Genomic DNA, 22,567 nt, shown 5'->3' on the forward strand with positions numbered 1-22,567 from the left:
CCCCAGCCACCCCAGCCTGCCTTCACCACACTCAACCCTGAAGCTTGACGTCAGCCAATTCTTACTTTCCCGCTTGTCGCACCTGGGCTCTGCGTTAGGTCAGCTGCCTTATATTCATCATTCGTGTGTCTCACTCCCACCGTAGACAACACTTCCCATCTCAGCCCCATAACCCAGCCCTGCAGCCTTGGCCCCATCTACACCCCTAGCACACACACACACACAGCACTTAGCAACTATGAACACATTTAATGAGAAGGTTAGAAAGGACTTGGGGAGGTGGACATTAGGATCGCTGAGAAATCTGGGGAAGGAAGCTTGCTAAGCCTTCCTGGAGGTTCAGCTCCTCGTTGTCCCCTTCAAATGGTGGAGTCATTGGCCGATGCTATGTCATGCAGCTGGTGGCGGAAGGAGAGTCGGGCTTTCCTGCTGAAGTAGGCACCAGGCCCTGGCGAGGGTACCCCTCCCTCAGCCATGATGGGGGCTATAGCTGGACTGGGATCTGGAGGGGCAGCAGGACTCAGGCCTAAAAGATTGGAGGAGGAAGAAGGAAGTTGTACGTCAGGGTTCACCTCCTCCCTCACCCCCAACCCAGGGTTGAGGAGGGAAGAAGCAAGGGAAGACACCTGGGGCCTGGGGGCTGGTGAGGAGTGTTGGTGGCAGCAGCAGGGGGAGGGAGAGGAGCTGTTGCAGAGCAAGCAGGGCTGGCTCACACACATGTGACCTGTGCAGTTGCATAGGATCCTCTGACTCAGAAGGGCCCCATGCTTGGCATAGGTCTTTGCTGTCACCATCTTGAAATTCTTAATTTTTTTTTTTTTTTTTTTGAGACAGAGTCTCACTCTGTTGCCCAGGCTGGAGTACAATGGCACTATTTCGGCTCACTGCAAGCTCCGCCTCCCGGGTTCAAGTGATTCTCCTGCCTCAGCCTCCTGAGTAGCTGGGACTACAGGCGCCCGCCACCACACCCGGCTAATTTTTTGTATTTTTAGTAGAGATGGGTTTCACTGTGTTAGCCAGGATGGTCTCCAACCCCTGACCTCATGATCTACCCACCTTGGCCTCCCAAAGTGCTAGGATTACAGGCATGAGCCACCGTACCCGGCCGAAATTCTTAAATTGTTAACAAGGGGCCCCACTTGGTCATTTCGAACTGGGCCCTACAAAGTATTTAGCCTGTCTTGTGAGGACTTCGGTGATCCATCTCCCACCCAGGGAGAGAGATGATCCTTTTCCCTTTGCTGGTTTGAGCATTTCTCTCCCTGCCATGCAGTTGTCTCTCTGTCTGCCTGGCAGCCCCGCTTTACCCTCAGTCTACTCCATACCTGCTCCTCTTTCAGTCCCCCGCTGCCTCCGGCACCCGCACCATGGGAAACACCATGCCCCCTTCAGACCCATCTCAACAGTGGAGGCGATCAGAGCTGGGAATGGCCAGGAGGGCCCCCGGGAGAGGGGTGTGGTTTCCAAGCCCCCCCACCATGGGCAAAACTACCACTTAGCCTCAGACCGCCTGGTGATTACAGGCGCCAGGGATGGAAGGGGGAGAGGAGGGAGGAAGAAAGGGGTGGGGGTACACTCCCATTCAGACACCTATTTTTATGCCCCATTAATTTGGGGGTCCTTTCTGATCCCCATGGAGAAGCAGGAGGTGGTTGGGAGAGGTGGCATGGCAGGGACAGACGCAGAGGTGCTGTGACAGACAGATGCAGTCACATTTCACTATGGCAATGCCCGACAACTTGGTGCCAGGCTGGACACCGCTGGGGATTCCTTTGTATTTTAGAATGAGAACTGAAGTGCCCAAGATGTAAACTTTCAAAGAATACTCCATTTTTTTAGAATAAGAAACTTTATTATTCAGGGAAATGTTAGATTCTCATTAAATGGTCTGATAGTTCCTGTCCCCCATTATGAAGATGATTGTAATTGATTAATTATGCTGTGTCAGGTAAATGCTAGGGACTTTTACATGTTATCTCATTTCACTTAATCACGTCAAAGATCTTTTTTTTGGGGGACAGAGTCTCACTCTCTCGCCCAGGGTGGAGTGCAGTGGCGCAATCTCGGCTCACTGCAACTCCGCCTCCTGGGTTGAAGTGATTTTCCTGCCTCAGCCTCCCGAATAGCTGGGACTACAGGTGTGCACCACCATGCCCAGCTAATTTTTTTGTATTTTTAGTAGAGATGAGGTTTCACCATGTTAGCCAGGCTAGTCTCGAACTCCTGACCTCAGGCAATCCACCCGCCTTGTCCTCCCAAAGTGCTGGGATTACAGGTGTGAGCCACCGCACCCGGCCTCAAAGATCTTTTGAGGTAAGTCCCTCGCTGGTTAGGTAAGTCTATCCTGGTTTTACAGATGTGAAAAAGCGGGCACTGAGAGGTAAGGTAATTTGCCCAAGGTCACGCAGACAGTTATTAGCCGAGTAGGAACCATGACCAGCTCACAACCCTCACCTTGAGTCAGTCTGACCCCAAAAATCTATTGTTTTTTTATTTTATTTTATTTTATTTTATTTTTTTTGAGACAGAGTCTCACTCTGTCACTCAGGCTGGAGTGCAGTGGCGCGGTCTTGGCTCACTGCAGACTCTGCCTCCCGGGTTCACGCCATTCTCCTGCCTCAGCCTCCTGAGTAGCTGGGACTACAGGCGCCCACCACCATACCCGGCTAATTTTTTTTGTATTTTTAGTAGAGATGGGGTTTCACCGTGTTAGCCAGGATGGTCTCGATCTCCTGACCTCGTGATCCGGCCGCCTTGGCCTCCCAAAGTGCTGGGATTACAGGCATGAGACACAGCGCCCAGCCTTTTTTTAATTTTTGAGATGGAGTCTTGCTCTGTTGTCCAGGCTGGATTACAGTGGTGCAATCTCGTCTCACTGCAACCTCCGCCTCCAGGGCTCAAGAGAGTCTCCTGTCACAGCCTCCCAAGTAGCTGGGATTACAGGCACCCGCCACCATCCCCAGCCACATTTTATATTTTTAGTAGAGATGGGCTTTCACCACGTTGGCCAGGCTGTTCTCCAACTCCTGACCTCAAGTGATCTGCCTGCCTCAGCCTCCCAAAGTGCTGGGATTATAGGCATCAGCCACCACACCCAGCCCAGAATCTACTCTTTTAACCAGTACACTGAGCTTCTGAAGCATGTCCCCAAGCAAGCATCGATGCCCTCAGCCAGTTTGGGGTGGCCAGAGCCAAGGCTGGGAGCATCTAGTCAAGAGCATCCTAGCCAAGGACTCTAAGTGCTCTTAAGTAAAGCTGTGCAAGTGCTGTGTTTTTTCTTTTTCTTTTTCTTTTTTTTTTTGAGATGGAGTCTCGCTCTGTCGCCCAGGCTGGAGTGCAGTGGCGCGATCTCAGCTCACTGCAACCTCCGCCTCCCGGGTTCACGCCATTCTCCTGCCTCAGCCTCCCAAGTAGCTGGGACTACAGGTGCCCGCCACCACGCCTGGCTAATTTTTTGTATTTTTAGTAGAGACAGGGTTTCACTGTGTTAGCCAGGATGGTCTCGATATCGTGACCTCGTGATCTGCCCTCCTCAGCCTCGCAAAGTGCTGGGATTCCAAGCGTGAGCCACTGCGGCCAGCCACAAGTGCTGTTTCATCATTCCCTGAGGGTGCCACAACGTAGGGAATGTTAGGTTGCTGATTACACGGTACTGCCTGAGTTACACAGAAATCTGTTTCTTTTTTTTTTTTTTTTTTTTTTGAGACAGAGTCTCACTCTGTCACCAGGCCGGAGTGTAGTGGCACTGTCCCGGCTCACTGCAATTTCTGACTCCCTGGTTCAAATGATTCTCCTGCCTCAGCCTCCCGAGTAGCACGCATCACCACACTCAGCTAATTTTTTGTATTTTTAGTAGAGACGGGGTTTCACCATGTTAGCCAAGATGGTCTCGATCTCCTGACCTCGTGATCCGCCCGCCTCGGCCTCCCAAAGTGCTGGGATTACAGGTGTGAGCCACCGCGCCCGGCCTTCTTTTTCTTTCAATGAACTTTATTGAAGCAAAAATGTACATACAATGTAATGCACACATCTTAATGTACAGTTCCATGAGTATTACCAAGTGTATGCTCCTATGCAGTCACCACTCCTATCAAAATACAGGGCATTCTTATCAACCTGGAATGTTCCCTCACATGTCCCTTTACAGGCAATCTTTTCCCTACACCCTGCCACAGGCAACTACTGATCTGATTTCCATCACTATGGATTGTTTTCGCCTGTTTTATAAATTTAAGACCAGGTGCGGTGGCTCACGCCTGTAATCCCAGCACTTTAGGAGGCCAAAGAGGGCAGATCATTTGAGGTCAGGAGTTTGATGCCAGCCTGACCAATATGGAGGAACCCCGTCTCTACTAAAAATACAAAAAATTAGCTAGGCGTGGTGGCGGGTACCTGTAATCCCAGCTACTCAGGAGGCTGAGGCAGGAGAGAACCCGGGAGGCGGAGGTTGCAGTGAGCCGAGATCACGCCATTGCACTCCAGCCTGGGCAACAACAGCGAAACTCTGTCTCAAAAAAAAAAAAAAAAAAAAAATTAGCAAAAGGCCGGGCACGGTGGCTCACGCCTGTAATCCCAGCACTTTGGGAGGCTGAGGAGGGCGGATCACTTGAGGTCTGGAGTTTGAGACCAGCCCGGCCAACATGGTGAAACCCCGTCTCTACTAAAAATACAAAAATTAGCCGGAAATTCCTTGAACCTGGAAGGGGGAGGTTGCAGTGAGCCGAGATCACGCCACTGCACTCCAGCATGGGCAACAAGAGCGAGACTCTGGCCGGGCGCGGTGGCTCACGCCTATAATCCCAGTACTTTGGAAGGCCGAGGAGGGCGGATCACAAGGTCAAGAGATCGAGACCATCCTGGATAACACGGTGAGACCCCGTTTCTACTAAAAATACAAAAAAAATTAGCTGGGCGTGGTGGCGGACGCCTGTAGTCCCAGCTACTCAGGAGGCTGAGGCAGGAGAATGGCGTGAACCTGGGAGGCGGAGCTTGCAGTGAGCCGAGATCGTGCCACTGCACTCCAGTCTGGGCAACAGAGCAAGACTCCATCTCAAAAAAAGAAAAAAAAAGAGCGAGACTCCGTCTCATAAAAATAAAAATAAAAATAAATAAATAATAGCAAAAGACTGAATAGGCACTTTATAAAAGAAGACATACAAATGGCCAATCAGCACATGAAACATGGTCAATATCATTGATCTCTCGAGAAATGCAAATCAAATTGCAATGATGTGCCTAGAACACCCATTAAATGGCCAACGCTAAAGATTGACAATATCCAATGCTGGCCATGCCATGGAATAACTGGAACCACCATACACTGATTTTGGAAATCTAGAATTGAAAAACCATTTAGAAAAAAATCGTTTGGCAGTTTCTTATAAGCTAAACATACACTGATATGATCGAACAACTCCACTCCCTAGTTACCCAAGATAAAGAAAAACTATCCACGCAAACTTACAGGAATGTTTACAGGAGCTAAAACAATGGGCAAAACTAGAAACCCACATGTATATCAAAAGAGAAAAATAAATGTGCTTTTTAAAAAAGATTGAAATATCTTGTATTTTAATACCCGAAAAAATTTTATTTCCCCCTAGACTGCCAATTCCAGCTGAGCAGGCTCTCTAAGCATCTTATTTACTACCATCCTCTCAATGTCTGGCACGGAGTAAGCGCGCAGTAAATGTTTGGTGAATGAATGAAAGAATGCCCGCTTTCATACACTAATGGGTTTGTAGCCACCACCCCTCAGTCCTTTTACGCCCTCATTCCTTCCAGGTACAAACGCTATCTGGGCTAGGCCAAATGTGGCTCGCAGCGGGTCCGGGAGCGGGGCACCTACCGGCAGCTCCCGCAGCGGAGGCGCATCCCCCCGGGGGCCGAGGCAGCGCCCACGGCTGGAGGGGCCCGGGGCGGGCGCCGAACCCGAGGGATGCGCGCAGCGCGGGGTGCCCCGGGAGGCAGCGGCCGGGCACGCTGGGACTGACGGCGCGGGACGCCCCGACGCCGGGCAGCACTTGCCCGCCGCACCGAGAGAGCTACGCGGCCCCGCGGCCCTGCAGGGCACAGGGCGGCCCCCGGCCCCGGGCTCTCGGTGGCGCACTGGGCGGCGGGGCGGGCCGAGGGCAGCGGGGGCGGGACAGGACAGACGAGAATCCCGCGGAGGTGAGGCCGGGGGCCGTCCCGCCCCCGAGGGCAGGCCCTGAGCCCCGGCCCCGCCTCGGCCGGGGCGTGGGCTCCAGCTGCAGCTCCGCTCTGCTCTCTTGGCTCGGGAACCCCCGCGGGCGCTGGCTCCGTCTGCCAGGGTGAGGGGGCCGGGAAGGGGCGCGCGGGGTTCCCGGGTCTCGGAAATCGGGCGGGGACGGAACGGGCTCGGGCTGCGGGGCCTCCAGACTCAGTCGCACGCTCAGATTTCGGGATTTCTACCCCCGGCTGGGATCGCGTAACTTCCTCATTCCCGCCTGGACCCCTGCCCCGGCCCGCCTGGCCTGGCGTGAGCCCCGTAGCCGCGCGCTCTCCCGACCACCCGGGGCCGCTTCCCCGCGCAGCTGCTGCGCCGCCCCAGGTCGGAGCCTTCCGGGCCTGGCTGGGTGTTCCCCGGGGCTCTGGTTACGGGACGGGGCGGGGGGCGGGGGGCGGGACTGGGATTGTGGATGAAGGACTAAGGTAGGGGATGGGGGCTCGAAGGGGTCGGTGGGGCGTTGCAAACTGGTCAGGCGTCATCCGCGGGCGGTCAGGAGTCCGTGGGGGAAGAGGAGGATCTGGAAGAGATGGAGGACCTGCGGGAGTTAGGATGGGGGGCGGGTTCTGCAGGACAGCTCGCCTCCCTGAGGCTTCCCAATGTTCCTAGGATGACGGCGACCCCTGAGAGCCTCTTCCCCACTGGGGACGAACTGGACTCCAGCCAGCTCCAGATGGAGTCCGATGAGGTGGACACCCTGAAGGAGGGAGAGGACCCAGGTACACAGGGAATATGGATGGCCCTCAGGGAGGAGAGGCGTTCGGGAGCCAGGGGGCTGGGGACTGTTGTGGTCTACACTCCTCGACTTTCTTTCCTCCCAGCCGACCGGATGCACCCGTTTCTGGCCATCTATGAGCTTCAGTCTCTGAAAGTGCACCCCTTGGTGTTCGCACCTGGGGTCCCTGTCACAGCCCAGGTGGTGGGCACCGAAAGATATACCAGCGGATCCAAGGTGGCCAGACTGGCCCCAGGGAGGGGGAAAGGGAGGGCGGCCCGGAATGGATCCAAGGTGGCTGGGCTGGCCCCAGGGAAGGGGCAAAACGAGGGCTGGCCAGAGTGGGGAGGCGGGGACCCACGCAGGGGACATCCATTCAGTTCCTCATACCCCTAGGTGGGAACCTGCACTCTGTATTCTGTCCGCTTGACTCACGGCGACTTTTCCTGGACAACCAAGAAGAAATACCGTCATTTTCAGGAGCTGCATCGGGACCTCCTGAGACACAAAGTCTTGATGAGTCTGCTCCCTCTGGCTCGGTGAGGGCGACCGGACTGCTTCCTGTAGAGGGCAGGTGCTCCCCACCCTCCTTTCTGTCTGTCTCACCCCGGGGCCACAACCTTTCCTCCCTGCAACTCTGGCCACTGTGCTGCCTTCCCTGACCCCAGTTACCAGGAAACTTTCCCTGCTCAGCTTTCCCTGTCCATGGTTCTGTGCCAGCATCTCAGCTGGGCGGGATGCCCAAAATGCTCTTGGCAGCCTCACCCTTTTCTAGTCTCCATTCCCAGGGTAGGGGGCCTCCGTTTTTCCAGGCTCTAGGCCTTTTGTTTGTTTTTTGTTTTTGTTTTGTACAAGGTCTCCCTCTGTCACCCAGGCTAGAGTGCAGTGGTATGATCTTGGCTCATGGCAACCTCCTGGGCCCAAGCAGTCCTCCCATCTCAGCCTCCAGAGTAGCTAGGACCACAGCCACCACACCCAACTAATTTTTGTATATTTTGTAGAGATGGGGTGCTGCTATGTTGCCCAGGCTGGTCTTAAATTCCTGAGCTCAAGTGATCCACCTGCTGCGGCCTCCCCAAGTGCTGGGATTCCAGGCATGAACCACCACGCCTGGCCACCTCCAGGCCTCTTCTTTTCCTCCAAGCCCCATCTCCAGTGTTTTCAGGAACCAGAGCACCCAGCCTCCCAGTTCTTACCTGACCTTCATCCATCCTTTCCACAGATTTGCCGTTGCCTATTCTCCAGCCCGAGATGCAGGCAACAGAGAGATGCCCTCTCTACCCCGGGCAGGTCCTGAGGGCTCCACCAGACATGCAGCCAGCAAACAGGTGGGACCAGATGCCAGGTCCTCCGGGAAGGCATTGGAGGTGCAAATGGCTCGGTCCCATCTGTCTCACTCTCTCTTATCTCCACTTCAGAAATACCTGGAGAATTACCTCAACCGTCTCTTGACCATGTCTTTCTATCGCAACTACCATGCCATGGTAAGGTCCAGGGGCGGATTTTAGATGTGGAGCAGGATTATCAGACCCTCGGGGAGGAGGGCCAGGGGCCCCAGGGTCTGAGGGGCTGAAAGCCAGGTGCCTCCTCCGGGCTTTTGTTTTCCTCTGCAGACAGAGTTCCTGGAAGTCAGTCAGCTGTCCTTTATCCCAGACTTGGGCCGCAAAGGACTGTGAGTGTCTGGCCCCCTTCACCCAGGCATCCGTAGACATCACTCTTAATTTCTCCCTGCCTGAGATTGGGGCAAGCAGTGCAGGGTGGGCTGGGGGTCTGGAGTCCTCATCCCGCCTCTCTTCCTGATTGTCCCACAGGGAGGGGATGATCCGGAAGCGCTCAGGTGGCCACCGTGTTCCTGGCCTCACCTGCTGTGGCCGAGACCAAGTTTGTTATCGCTGGTCCAAGAGGTACGGGCTGTGGCCAAGCAGCTGGGCAGTGGGTGGGGGTGAGGAAGAAAATTTTGAGGGCAGAGAGGAACACAGGGAGCCCTTCTGCTCTAGGTGGCTGGTGGTGAAGGACTCCTTCCTGCTGTACATGTGCCTCGAGACGGGTGCCATCTCATTTGTTCAGCTCTTTGACCCTGGCTTTGAGGTGCAAGTGGGGAAAAGGAGCACGGAGGCACGGCACGGCGTGCGGATCGATACCTCCCACAGGTGAGGCTCCCTGGGGTGAGAGATACCAGCTGAGTGGTGAGCCAGCCCACGGCCTTGCTGGGAGTTGAGAAAGAGAGACCACAGGAGAGAGGAAGGCTTTTCCACCTCCCTGGATCCGGACATAGTTTTGAACCAGGAACTGGTCTAGCCAGATGCTTGGGACTGCTCTTAGACTGGGCCCAGAGAAAGGGGATTAGTAGAAGCCTGGAAAGGGAACTGCTGACATAAACGAAATTCCATTTGTTCATTTGTTCATTCAACAAACCCGAGTGCCTGGTACAATACTGGTTGCTGATGCAATACTAGGATCCAACTATGAGTAAGGTGGATATGGCCGGGCGCAGTGGCTCACACCTACAATCCCAGCACTTTGGGAGGCCGAGGCGGGTGGATCACCTGAGGTCAGGAGTTCGAGACCAGCCCAGCCAACATGCTAAAACCTTGTCTCTACTAAAAATACAAAAATTAGCCAGGCGTGGTGGTGCGTGCCTGTAATCCCAGCTATTTGGGAGGCTGAGGCAGGAGAATCGCTTGAAGCTGGGGTGCAGAGGTTGCAGTGAGCCGAGATCGCACCACTGCACTCCAGCCTGGGGGACAAGACCTAAACTCTGTCTCAAAAATAAATAAATAAGGCAGATACATACACGCCCTGTCCCTGTGCAGTTGTGATTAGGGACTAAGGGAGGAAGTGGGAAAGAAAGGGGAGGTCTCTAGGCAAGATCACACGTATGGAGGGCGAGGATTTATGGACATCTCATCGTACCCATCCAGGTCCTTGATTCTCAAGTGCAGCAGCTACCGGCAGGCACGGTGGTGGGCCCAAGAGATCACTGAGCTGGCACAGGGCCCAGGCAGAGACTTCCTACAGCTGCACCAGCATGACAGCTACGCCCCACCCCGGCCTGGGACCTTGGCCCGGTGGTGAGACACTGACATCCCTTCTGAGCTTGTCTGTGGCTTTCTTGACCCCCTGTGTAATCTCTGAGTCCTTCATCCTCTCTTTTATCTCATCTGAACCCTCCTGACCTCAATGACCCGCCCCGTGACTTCTTTATTCTTCCTGACCTTTGACATCTTTAACCACATTGATCTCTCTGATTTCACGCTGACCTTTCTGACCCCCAAACTTGGTCATCTCTTCTGACCCTTGACCTCTCTAACCTCCTATAACCTTTTAAACCCCTCTCTACAATACTGACCCTCTCTGTTCTCCATGATCTTCTCAAATCTCTCTGATTTAGTCCTTCATTTAATAAACATTTTCTTTTCTTTTTTTTTTTTTTTTTGAGAGAGAGTTTTGTTCTGTTGATCTCGGCTCACTGCAACCTCCGCCTCCCAGGTTCAAGCGATTCTTCTGCCTCAGCCTCCCGAGTAGCTGGGATTACAGGCGCCCACCACCATACCCAGCTAATTTTTGTATTTTTAGTAGAGACGGGGTTTCACCATGTTGGCCAGGCTCTTCTCGAACTCCTGACCTCGGGTGATCCGCCCGCCTCAGCCTCCCGAAGTGCTGGGATTACAGGCGTGAGCCACCGCGCCCAGCCTTAATAAACATTTTTCTAAGCACCTAGCAGTGCTGGCAGTAACACACAGTCCTCTCTGGGTTAGGGAAATAGGTGATCAAATCATGAAACAATGTGAACTTGCCGTACTGGTGATAGGTAGAAGGTGACACGCACAGACAGGAAGTACCTGACCCAGCAGGGATATCAGGACAGGTTTCCAGGAGGTGGTGACCCTCAGGTAGTTTTGCTTTAAATCAGAGACTGACACAATATTAATTTTGTTGGTTTTTGTTGGAGACAGTGTCTTGCTCTGTCACCAGGCGTGTAGTGCAGTAGTGTGATCATGGCTCACAGCAACTTCAACCTCCCAGGCTCAAATCATCCTCCTGCCTCAGCCTCCCAAGTAGCTGAGACTACAGGCACATGCCACCACACCTGGCTAATTAAAAAAAATTTCTTTTACAAAAAATTTTAAAAATTAGCCGGGTGTGGTCTCGAACTCCTGGGCTCAAGGGATCGTCCTGCCTCGGCCTCCCCAAAGTGCTGGAATTGCAGGCATGAGGGACAGTGCCTGGCCTATATACTTTTTTTTTTTAAGGCAGAGTTTCGCTCTCGTTGCCCAGGCTAGCGTGCAGTGGCACAATCTCAGCTCACTGCAACCTCAGCCTCCCAGGTTCAAGCGATTCTCCTGCCTCAGCCTCCCAAGTAGCTGGGATCACAGGTGTGTGCCACCACATCCAGCTAATTTTTGTATTTTTTTTTTTTTTTTTTTTGAGATGGAGTCTGTCTCTGTCACCAGGCTGGAGTGCAGTGGCACGATCCCAGCTCACTGCAACCTCTGACTCCCCAGTTCAAGTGATTCTCCTGCCTCAGCCTCCTGAGTAGCTAGGATTACAGGCATACGCCACCATGTTCAGCTAATTTTTGTATTTTTAGTAGAGCCAGGGTTTCACCATGTTGGCCAGGATGGTCTCGATCTCCTGACCTCGTGATCTGCCCACCTCGGCCTCCCAAAGTGCTGGGATTACAGGCATGAGCCACTGCACCTGGCTATAAACTTCTAAAACAGCCAAAACCAATCCATAGTGATGGAAATCAGATCAGCAGTTGCCTGTGGCAGGGTATGGGGAAATGATTGCCTGTAGTGGGGCACATGAGGGAACATTCCAGGACGATAAAAATGTCCTATATTTTGATAGGACTGATGATTGCATGGGAACATACACTTGCTGATCCTCATGGAACTATACAAGATAAAGAAAATGCAGAACAGTCCAGGCAGAGAAGACAGAAATAGCTCAGGGTGTTTGAGAACCACCAGGACATATTGTTGTTACTGAGTGAGGAGGAGCAGTCAGAGGAGAAGCTGGGAGTCAGTGGCACCTGATCTCACAGGGTCCCATGTGCTAATATCACAGGCACACAGGGCAGTCATGGAAGGAAGTTTTGTTTGTTCGTTTGTTTTGTTATGGTTTGGTTTGGTTTTTGAGATGGAGTCTGGCTCTGTCGCCCAAGCTGGAGTGCAGTGGCGCGATACCGGCTCACTGCAGTCTCTGTCCCCCGGGTTCAAGCGATTCTCCTGCCTCGGCCTCCTGAGTAGCTGGGATTACAGGCGTGCACCACCATGCTCAGTTGATTTTTGTATTTTTAGTAGAGATAGGATTTCACCATGTTGGCCAGGCTGGTCACGAACTCCTGACCTTAAGTGATCCACCCGCTTCGGCTTCCCAAAGTGCTGGGATTACAGGCATGAGCCACCTTGCCCAGCCTTCCTGCATATTTTCACATGTGCGTGCACGTGTTACTTTTGTTTCAATATAAATGAGATCATGCAACCTCTTCTGTGACTTACTTTTTCACTTAATACCTGTGTGAGAGATTAGACACTTAGATTATTTCCCATTTTTCACTCTTACAATGTGATGAACACAACATTTGCCTAAGCATTGTATAGGATGTATTCCTAGACATGTAATTACCATGTATATTTAATGATATTAAAGGGTATATGCATTTAATATTTTGATACTGCTGACCAGTCGCTTTGGCTCATGCCTGTAATCCCAGCACTTTGAGAGGCCGAGGCGGGTAGATCATTGGGGTCAGGAGTTCAAGACCAGCCTGGCCAATATGGCAAAAACCCGTCTCTACTAAAAATACAAAAATTAGCCAGGCATGGTGGCGGGCGCCTGTAATTTCAGTTACTTGGGAGGCTGAGACAGGAAAATTGCTTGAACCCAAGAGGCGGAGGTTGCAGTGAGCCAAGATCATGCCATTGCACTCCAGCCTGGGTGACAGAGCGGGACACCATCTCCAAAAAGCTATATATATATTTTTTGATACTGCCAAATTGTCTCCTAAAAGTTATATTCCCATAGTCTATGAGAATACCCAGTTCCCCAGCATATTGAATATTGATATTGAATGTTACCAAGGATTTGAATTATTACCAATCTAATGGATTTTTTAAATGTAATTTCATTTTAATTTCGTTGTTTACTAGTGAAACTGAACATTTGCCACGATTGGCCATTTTAATTTCTCTGTGAACTGTCAGTTCTTACTCTTTGCTCATTTTTCATTTGGCTCATGTGACTTTTTCTTGTCGATTTATTGGTGTTCTTTATGTATGATGTATTAATCCTCCTGTTCTTTAGTTGATTAGGTTATTGTGTCTTTTTGTAATTTTTATTTGTATTTAGCGCATATGGGCAAACACTATATTGATGTGTCTGATACCACTTGTGTTCTCTGATCATTTCTGATCTTTGACCTTGCTGTCACCTCTGACCCACGACTGTCCTCCGGTCTTCACTCTCCAGAGCTTTCTGGCTTATGACTCCCCTGACCTCCTTGGCTTGGCCTCCCCCCAGGTTTGTGAATGGGGCAGGTTACTTTGCTGCTGTGGCAGATGCCATCCTTCGAGCTCAGGAGGAGATTTTCATCACAGACTGGTGGTGAGTGGGAAAAGGCCCCAACAACACGGGGCGGGATACAGCCTGGGGCAGATCAGCGTTAGGAGGAGAAGGGGGGTGCAGCTGGTGGTCTGGGGCTTCGTTTGCCCCTAATCCACTGCCCTGAATCCCAGGTTGAGTCCTGAGGTTTACCTGAAGCGTCCGGCCCATTCAGATGACTGGAGACTGGACATTATGCTCAAGAGGAAGGCGGTGAGGAGAGTGGTCAGGCCGCAGGGGGAGGGAGTTGCCTGTGGGTGGAGGTTGATTAGCAGGGCTGCAGTGTGGGAGAATTAGGCAGTCTGAGGCTTCAGGGGAGGGAAAAGTGCCCATCCTGGCCCAGCGCCTGTCAGACATCACCTCCGCCCTCTCCCTCTGCCCTAAGGAGAACTGACAACTTCCTCTTCATGCTCCCTCCACCTGGCAGAGACTTCCCTCCCAGAATACATAATACTTTATTGTATTATCTGGGGGTATACATGTCTATCTCTCTCACTGGACTAGTTAACATCACTGTTCCACTACAAGGCACAGTACCTGCCATGGAGGGGGCATGTGTGGTGTTGATGGACAGGAAGAAGGATGCATGGATGATGCAGGGTGGCTGGGCAGGTGGATGGATAGAGGACAGAAAAGGTGATGGATGGAAGGATATGAGTTGGAAAGGTGGAGGGCTAGGAGGGTAGGCGGGTAGATGGATGAATGATAGATGGTACATAAAGGGATGAGTAAATGCTTGGGAAGATGGATGGATGGATGATGAAGGGTGGGTGGATAGATGTGTGGATGGGTGAGTGGGTGAGCACACAGATGACATTTAGTCTAAGTCTGCGGCAAGCAGCAAAGCAGGGCATATGTGGCAGAGCCTCTAGGATCTCCAGACAAGCTGGAGGGACACACATGGAAAAGGTTTGGGAGTGTGGAAAGGGGCTACTCTGGGAGAGGCACTAGGATCTAACTCCCCAATTCACCACCAGGAGGAGGGTGTCCGCGTGTCTATTCTGCTGTTTAAAGAAGTGGAATTGGCCTTGGGCATCAACAGTGGCTATAGCAAGAGGGCGCTGATGCTGCTGCACCCCAACATAAAGGTGACTCTGGGCCTCAGAGACCCTCCCACATGACAGCCCTTCTCCCCACACTGTCCCAGCCCCCAGCGCTCCCGCTCCCTGACGGTCTCATCTTTCCATCTTTCCTCTCTCCCTCCCAGTACCTCCTGTTTTCCTTCACCTAAACCCACCCTCATGAGCCCTCCATGCCTGCTCCAGGTGATGCGTCACCCAGACCAAGTGACGTTGTGGGCCCATCATGAGAAGCTCCTGGTGGTGGACCAAGTGGTAGCATTCCTGGGGGGACTGGACCTTGCCTATGGCCGCTGGGATGACCTGCACTACCGACTGACTGACCTTGGAGACTCCTCTGAATCAGCTGCCTCCCAGGTAATCCCCCTGAGGCCTTCCTGAGCACCCCCAAACTCAGATAAGCTCAATCAACACCGTTTCCCAGCTCCAGCCTTACCCCCTCAGTCATTCCAGGCCCTGCCCACCTCAGGGTTCCTCAGACTTTCTGGGACTCCAAGAACCCACTTTGAAAGTGCTGTAACTGGCCGGGAGCCATGGCTTATGCCTGTAATCCCAGCACTTTGGGAGGCCAAGGCGGGTGGATACCTGAGGTCTGGAGTTCGAGACCAGCCTGACCAACATGGTGAAACCCTGTCTCTACTAAAAATGCAAAAAATTAGCCGGGCATGGTGGCAGTTGCCTGTCATTCAAGCTACTCGGGAGACTGAGGCAGGAGAATCACTTGAACCCAGGAGGCGGAGGTTGCAGTGAGCCGAGATTGTGCCATTGTACTCCACCCTGGGCAACAGAGCGAGACTCTGTCTCAAAAGAAAAAAAAGAGTGCTGTCACCCAGTCCTTTCCCCATTTTCACTGACCATCACCCCCTTCCTCTAAAAGTGTGAAAGGCAGCTGGAGGGGAGGGCTGGGGAATCAGACCCTCTGTTTCATTCTTCCTCTCGGTCTCTCTCACTCTTTCAGTGCTCCTCTCTTTGGCCCTGGCTCTGTACAGCCCCATGACTTCCCCTTGCCCCTGGCTTGGGTGTGTTCCCCCTACAGCCTCCCACCCTGTGCCCAGACTCGCCAGCCACCCCAGACCTCTCTCACAACCAATTCTTCTGGCTGGGCAAGGACTACAGCAATCTTATCACCAAGGACTGGGTGCAGCTGGACCGGCCTTTCGAAGGTGAAGCCTCCCACCCGCCAAAGCCCCAGAGAGCTGAGAGCAGGGTCAGAAGCTGGGGCTGGTACTGAGAGTGGGATGAGAGGGGTCAAGGGTGGGACAGCCCTCCCGGGTGGGACAGCCCTCCCTCTGGCAGGCTCCTTCTCCCTGCCCCAAGTGTCCCAAGGAGTCCAGCCCTGACGTCTCCCCTGACTCTCCTGGGACCCCCCAGATTTCATTGACAGGGAGACGACCCCTCGGATGCCATGGCGGGACGTTGGGGTGGTCGTCCATGGCCTACCAGCCCGGGACCTCGCCCGGCACTTCATCCAGCGCTGGAACTTCACCAAGGTGTTCATTCCCTCTGATAGGGGCTGGAGGTAGGGAGGGAACCAGGGCAGATTGGCACCTCCTGCTGACTCTGCCATCCCTCCACGTCAGACCACCAAGGCCAAGTACAAGACTCCCACATACCCCTACCTGCTTCCCAAGTCTACCAGCACGGCCAATCAGCTCCCCTTCACACTTCCAGGAGGGCAATGCACCAGCGTACAGGTGAGGCTCCCCACTTCAGCAAGCCCTCCCCTTTGTCTCCTTCAGCCTAACACCCCAACCCACTCTCCCTGGTGTGAGAGCTGCCCACACTCTCCTTTCCTGGGGTTAAGAAGCACATCACAGCCGGGCACGGTGGCTCACGCCTATAATCCCAGCACTTTGGAAGGCCAAGGCAGGTGGATCACAAAGTCCGGAGATCGAGACCATCCTGGCTAACATGGTGAAACCCCATCTCTACTAAAAATACAAAAAATTAGCCGGGCGTGGTGGTGTGTACCTGTAGTCCCAGCTACTAGGGAGGCTAAGGCAGGAGAATCGCTTGAACCCAGAAGGAGGATGTTGTAGTAAGCTGAGATCACACCACTGCACTCCAGCCTGGGCAACAGAGTGAGACTCCATCTCAAAAATAAAATAAAAGGCCGGGCGCGGTGGCTTACGCCTGTAATCCCAGCACTTTGGGAGGCCGAGGCAGGTGGATCACGAGGTCCGGAGATCAAGACCATCCTGGCTAACACCATGAAACCCTGTCTCTACTAAAAATACAAAAAATTAGCCGGGCGTGGTGGCAGGCACCAGTAGTCCCAGCTACTTAGGAGGCTGAGGCAGGAGAATGGCGTGAACCCAGGAGGCGGAGCTTGCAGTGAGCGGAGATCATGCCACTGCACTCCAGCCTAGGCAACAGAGCGAGACTCTGTCTTAAAAAAGAAAAGAAATGAAGCACATCGCATTCACCATTCCCTAGGTCTTGCGATCAGTGGACCGCTGGTCAGCAGGGACTCTGGAGAACTCCATCCTCAACGCCTACCTGCACACCATCAGGGAGAGCCGGCACTTCCTCTACATTGAGGTCTGACTGGGAGGAGGTGGGGGAGATCATGGAAGGGGTGTCCCAGGCGAGAGACCTGGGGAATGAGTGGAGTCAGTCATTGAGGGCTGGTGGAGCAGAAGCAGACGCCTGGAGCCTGGGACCAAGGCTGGAGGCCGAGGACAGGGCCAGGGGCCAGGCTGCTGATGTCTGTCTCTGATTCTTGCCCCAGAATCAGTTCTTCATTAGCTGCTCAGATGGGCGGACGGTTCTGAACAAGGTGGGCGATGAGATTGTGGACAGAATCCTGAAGGCCCACAAGTAAGGTGGACTGTCAGGAAGGTGGGGACTGTGGGTGTGGTTTGAGCCCAGTTGAAGGGGGTGGGGTTTGAGGGACCAGTCGCACTTCTGACTCCACCCTCTCCCCAGACAGGGGCAGTGTTACCGAGTCTACGTGCTTTTGCCCTTACTCCCTGGCTTCGAGGGTGACATCTCCACGGGCGGTGGCAACTCCATCCAGGCCATTCTGCACTTTACTTACAGGTGGCCCCCCAGGCCGACTCCAGCTCTCAGTGGCCCCATCCCACCCGTGTCCCCCTCCTGATTCTGTCCTGATCCCTTCCTGCTGGGCCTTAAAGGAGGGCCACCTCTCCTGACCTCCCCTCCCCTCTGCCAGCCTCCACTTCTCTCCCTCTTTCTTTTCTCTCAGGACCCTGTGTCGTGGGGAGTATTCAATCCTGCATCGCCTCAAAGCAGCCAGTGAGTGCTGGGGGCTGGGGGCTCAAGCCCTGGGCCCCTGGGAGAGGGAGATTGGGGCGCTGGAGGCCTGGGGGTGGGGGAAGGAGGCTGTCATTCCTGTGAGCCTCTGACGCTATGCAGACCATAGCTGGCCTTTCACTGCAGGGAGAAGGAGAGAGACCAGACTCTATGTAGGAAGAACTTCTGGAGTGAGAGGAGGTGGGACAGGGCCCTGTGCACACAGAGCCACCTGTCACCTCACTTCCCCTCCTGTCACGCAGTGGGGACAGCATGGCGGGACTATATTTCCATCTGCGGGCTTCGTACACACGGAGAGCTGGGCGGGCACCCCGTCTCGGAGCTCATCTACATCCACAGCAAGGTGCTCATCGCAGATGACCGGACAGTCATCATTGGTCAGTGCCGGATCTGGGCCTCTGGCAGGGAGAGGGTGTGGGGACAGGCGAAGAGATGAGAGGTGGGATGACAGAGACTGCAGCTGAGGCTCATGTAGGGGTGGAGGGTCCAAGAAGGAATGTTGCAGGCCAGTGCTTTGGTAGAGGGGATGGGGTACTGGGGAGAGTGCCCTGGGCCCAAGCAGACAGTGTGCCCCGCATCCACCCCAGGTTCTGCAAACATCAATGACCGGAGCTTGCTGGGGAAGCGGGACAGTGAGCTGGCCGTGCTGATCGAGGACACAGAGACGGAACCATCCCTCATGAATGGGGCAGAGTATCAGGCCGGCAGGTTTGCCTTGAGTCTGCGGAAGCACTGCTTCAGGTAGAGCTGGGGCGGGATGCCACAGGGTGGGAGGGAGATGGGGCATCTGCCTTTTGAGCAGGACAAGAGGTAGCACCACATAGGTACTCCCGGAGCCAGAGGTAGAGGCAGTACTAGATTCTCAATAGGCAAGGCTGGGCGCGGCAGCTCACGCCTCTAATCCCAGCACTTTGGGAGGCCAAGGCGGGTGGATTGCCTGAGGTCAGGATTTCGAGACCAGCCTGGCTAACATAGTGAAACCCGTCTCTACTAAAAATACAAAAAATCAGCTGGGTGTGGTGGCGGGCGCCTGTGATCCCAGCTACTAGGACTAATCAGTTTAGAGTATCAGTAAAGCAGGAACACCAAAAAAAAAAAGAGAAAAAAATCTTTTTTTTTGAGACAGAGTTTTGCTCTTGTTGCCCAGGCTGGAGTGCAATGGCGAGATCTCAGCTCACTGCAAACTCTGCCCTGGGTTCAAGCGATTCTCCTGCCTCAGCCTCCCGAGTAGCTGGGATTACAGGCATGCGCCACCACGCCCGGCTAATTTTGTATTTTTAGTAGAGATGGTGTTTCGCCGTGTTGGTCAGGCTGGTCTCGAACTCCCGACCTCAGGTGATCCACCCACTTCAGCATCCCACAGTGCTGGGATTACAGGCGTGAGCCACTGCACCTGGCCACGGAAAAAAAATCTTTTTTGTTGTTGTTGTTGTTGAGACATGGTTTCACTCTTGTCGCCCAGGCTGGAGTGCAATGGCACGATCCTGGCTCACTGCAACCTCCGCCTCCTGGGTTCAAGCAATTCTTCTGCCTCAGCCTCCGGAGTAGCTGGGATTACAGGCGCCCACCACCACGCCCAGCTAATTTTTGTATTTTCAGTAGAGACACGGTTTCGCTGTGTTGGCCAGGCTGATCTTGAACTCCTGACCTCAGGCTTCGGCCTCCCAAAGTGCTGGGATTACAGGCATGAACCACCACCCCTGGCCAAAAAAAGAAAAAAAATCTTTTTTTTTTTTCTTTTTTTTTGAGAGGGAGTTTCACTGTCGCCCAGGCTGGAGTGCAGTGGCGCGATCTCGGCTCACTGCAGGCTCCGCCGCCCAGGGTTCACGCCATTTTCCTGCCTCAGCCTCCCAAGTAGCTGGGACTACAGGTGCCCACCACCTTGCCCGGCTAATTTTTTGTATTTTTAGTAGAGACGGGGTTTCACCTTGTTAGCCAGGATGGTCTAGATCTCTTGACCTCGTGATCTGCCCGCCTCGGCCTCCCAAAGTGCTGGGATTACAGGTGTGAGCCACCGTGCCCGGCCAAAAAAAAAATCTTTTAAAAGTAATTTTTTTCACAGGTTCTGAGGATTGGGGAAAGAACAGAAAAAGAAGAAAATTTAAAATAAAAATAATTTTTTAAAGCATCAAGGTAGTCATCAAAGTCAAGACAAATCAGAACTCTGTTGGCTTCTTTTACACTTATTTTACTATTTTATATTGCATTTATTTTGTTTTTGTTTGTTTGTTTGTTTGTTTTGAGATAGGGTCTTGCTCTGTCACCCAGCTGGAGTTCAGTGGCGTTACCACGGCTCACTGCAACCTCGACTTCACCAGCTGAAGTGATCCTCCCACTTCAGCCTCCCAAGTAGCTGGGACTACAGGCGCATGCCACCGCGCCTGGCTAATTTTTGTATTTTTTTGTAGAGATGGGGTTTTGCCATATTGCCCAGGCTGGTCTTGAATTCCTGAGCTCAAGCAATCCACCGGCCTCGCCCTCCCAAAGTGCTGGGAATACAGGCGTGAGCCACCGCGCCCAGCCAATTTTGAATTACCTGAGTAGGGACAATGTAACTTTTCTGGTACTCAGGTTCTCTAAGGATCTTAATCTGGCCCTGCTGGGACCCCTTTCTCCTATAGTGTGATTCTTGGAGTAAATACCCGGCCAGACTTGGATCTCCGAGACCCCATCTGTGATGACTTCTTCCAGTTGTGGCAAGACACGGCTGAGAGCAACGCCAATATCTATGAGCAGGTGGGAACTTGGGAGGGGTGGGGGAGAGTGGCCTGGGGAAATTTGTGGATTATCCTGCTCAGGGTAGGATGGAGAGAATCTCCACCATACAGTCATTCTCGGAAGGGGGATGAGGGCCTGGGGACATTTGCTATCAAGAGATTTAGTGGCCCAGGCCAGGTGCAGTGGCTCATGCCTGTAATCCCAGCACTTTGGGAGGCCGAGGCCCGGCGGATCACCTGAGGTCAGGAGTTTGAGACCAGCCTCCCAACATGGCGAAACCCCGTCTCTACTAAAAATACAAAAAAATTAGCTAGGAGTGGCTGGGAGGCTGAGGCAGGAGAATCTCTTGAACTCAGGAGGCAGAGATTTCAGCGAGCCGAGATCACGCCATTGCACTCCAGCCACCTGGGCAACAAGAGCAAAACTCTGTCTCAAAAAAAAAAAAGTACAAAAGTTAGCCGGGCATGGTGGTGGGCACCTGTAATCCCAGCTACTCAGGAGGCAGAGGCAGGAGAATCACTTGAACCCGAGAGGTGGAGATTGTAGTGAGCCAAGATCGCACCATTGCACTCCAGCCTGGGCAAAAAGAGTGAAACTCCGTCTCAAAAAAAAAAAAGAGAGAGTTAGTGGCCCAGGGTCAATGGGGGTATGGAGAGATGGTATGGGGGAAGGGGTCTAGCCTAGTTGGACTTAGATTGTTGGGAGAGTCTCCCCAAGCCTTACTGGCATCCATGCCCCCGCCCACAGATCTTCCGCTGCCTGCCATCCAATGCCACGCGTTCCCTGCGGACTCTCCGGGAGTACGTGGCCGTGGAGCCCTTGGCCACAGTCAGTCCCCCCTTGGCTCGGTCTGAGCTCACCCAGGTCCAGGGCCACCTGGTCCACTTCCCTCTCAAGTTCCTAGAGGATGAGTCTTTGCTGCCCCCGCTGGGTAGCAAGGAGGGCATGATCCCCCTAGAAGTGTGGACATAGTTGAGGCCCCCGTCAGGGAGAGGTCACCAGCTGCTGTGCCCCACCACGTCTGGCTCCCTGCCCCTTAACCCCAAGGACTGAGGGCAGTACCCTTTGAGGTCTGGGGAGGCAGGCATTCCTGAAGGGAACTAGAGGTGTTACAGGGCACCCTTACATGAGAAATAGCTGAAGAGGGCACTCCCAACCCTGGGCTGGGGAGGAGGAGAGTCCCAGAGCTCATCCCCCCTGCTGCCCAGTGCAAACCACTTCTCCATGCTGCAAAGGAGAAGCACAGCTCCTGCCAGGGTGAGCAGGGTCAAGCCTCTTATTCCAGGAGAAGGGGGCTCTGCCCCAGGCCCTACTACCCATTGTTCCCTTCCTCTTCCTGCCCTTGAACCCCCTCCCTGTCCCAGGGCCCTCCCAGCCCATTGCTGCCAAGGTGGAGGGAAGGATAAAGCCACTTCTGGCTTCAACCCCCACCAGGGGAAGGAAGGAGGGCACATTAACTCCCTCCACCAGCCTGCTGACAGACACTAACTTTGTATCCGTTCAATAAGCATTTCATAAATAAAGGTGTAGAAAAGGTTCATGCGTCTTCCTTGGAGGAACTAACTGTTCGTTCCAGCCTCCCGTTCCTGCCCACACGGGGCACCAGTCCCCTTCACCTTATCTCCACCCTCCTCCGTTCTCCTCTCTCCACCTCTGTTCTACCTATCTGTGGCTTCGGGAGCTCGGTCACCTGGCTCCTAAGAGGAGAAGTTGTTGACACAGTGCCGCCTGGGTAGAAGGACGGGCAGGGCCCAACCAGGGCACCTGGAGAACTGTGGAGCTGCTATCACAACTGCAGGTGAGGGAGATGCTCTGAGAAGGACCTGGAGAGGCTGCCTCTTGTTCAAGCAACAGCCCTGGTAGAGGCTTAATGAAGGCCCTGTGGGAGTGGTTGAGTGTATAGGCTTAAGGTCAGGAAGACCT

The 22,567-nt window shown here is 53.6% G+C and overlaps 2 protein-coding genes across 4 annotated transcripts; one reads left to right on the forward strand and one right to left on the reverse strand.

Annotated features, from left to right (window-relative positions):
* Positions 1-238: 238 nt before the first annotated feature.
* Positions 239-1,398, reverse strand: C19H17orf114 (chromosome 19 C17orf114 homolog). Its single transcript, XM_055367253.1, has 2 exons — positions 1,326-1,398; positions 239-526 (listed from the first exon to the last, which is right to left on the reverse strand). Exons 1-2 carry the CDS (start codon positions 1,396-1,398, stop codon positions 360-362), a joined length of 240 nt encoding a protein of 79 aa, XP_055223228.1. The 3' UTR covers positions 239-359.
* Positions 1,399-6,157: 4,759 nt separating this feature from the next.
* Positions 6,158-22,180, forward strand: PLD2 (phospholipase D2). 3 transcript variants are annotated; one of them, XM_031003465.3, is made up of 25 exons: positions 6,158-6,311; positions 6,857-6,966; positions 7,069-7,199; positions 7,359-7,501; positions 8,185-8,290; positions 8,381-8,446; positions 8,576-8,634; positions 8,774-8,866; positions 8,960-9,112; positions 9,884-10,033; positions 13,491-13,574; positions 13,706-13,784; positions 14,549-14,659; positions 14,837-15,007; positions 15,687-15,813; positions 16,022-16,140; positions 16,231-16,344; positions 17,087-17,191; positions 17,382-17,470; positions 17,579-17,692; positions 17,859-17,908; positions 18,169-18,303; positions 18,514-18,667; positions 20,548-20,662; positions 21,392-22,180. In XM_031003465.3, exons 2-25 carry the CDS (start codon positions 6,858-6,860, stop codon positions 21,614-21,616), a joined length of 2,802 nt encoding a protein of 933 aa, XP_030859325.1. In that variant the 5' UTR covers positions 6,158-6,311; position 6,857; the 3' UTR covers positions 21,617-22,180. The 3 variants fall into 3 exon arrangements, with proteins under 3 accessions (XP_030859325.1, XP_055223194.1, XP_063556599.1); XM_063700529.1 differs by lacking the exon at positions 6,158-6,311 and adding an exon at positions 6,346-6,571; XM_055367219.2 differs by lacking the exon at positions 17,579-17,692.
* Positions 22,181-22,567: the final 387 nt, after the last annotated feature.

Source organism: Gorilla gorilla, chromosome 19 (assembly GCF_029281585.2).
Source record: "Gorilla gorilla gorilla isolate KB3781 chromosome 19, NHGRI_mGorGor1-v2.1_pri, whole genome shotgun sequence".
NCBI lineage: Eukaryota > Metazoa > Chordata > Mammalia > Primates > Hominidae > Gorilla > Gorilla gorilla.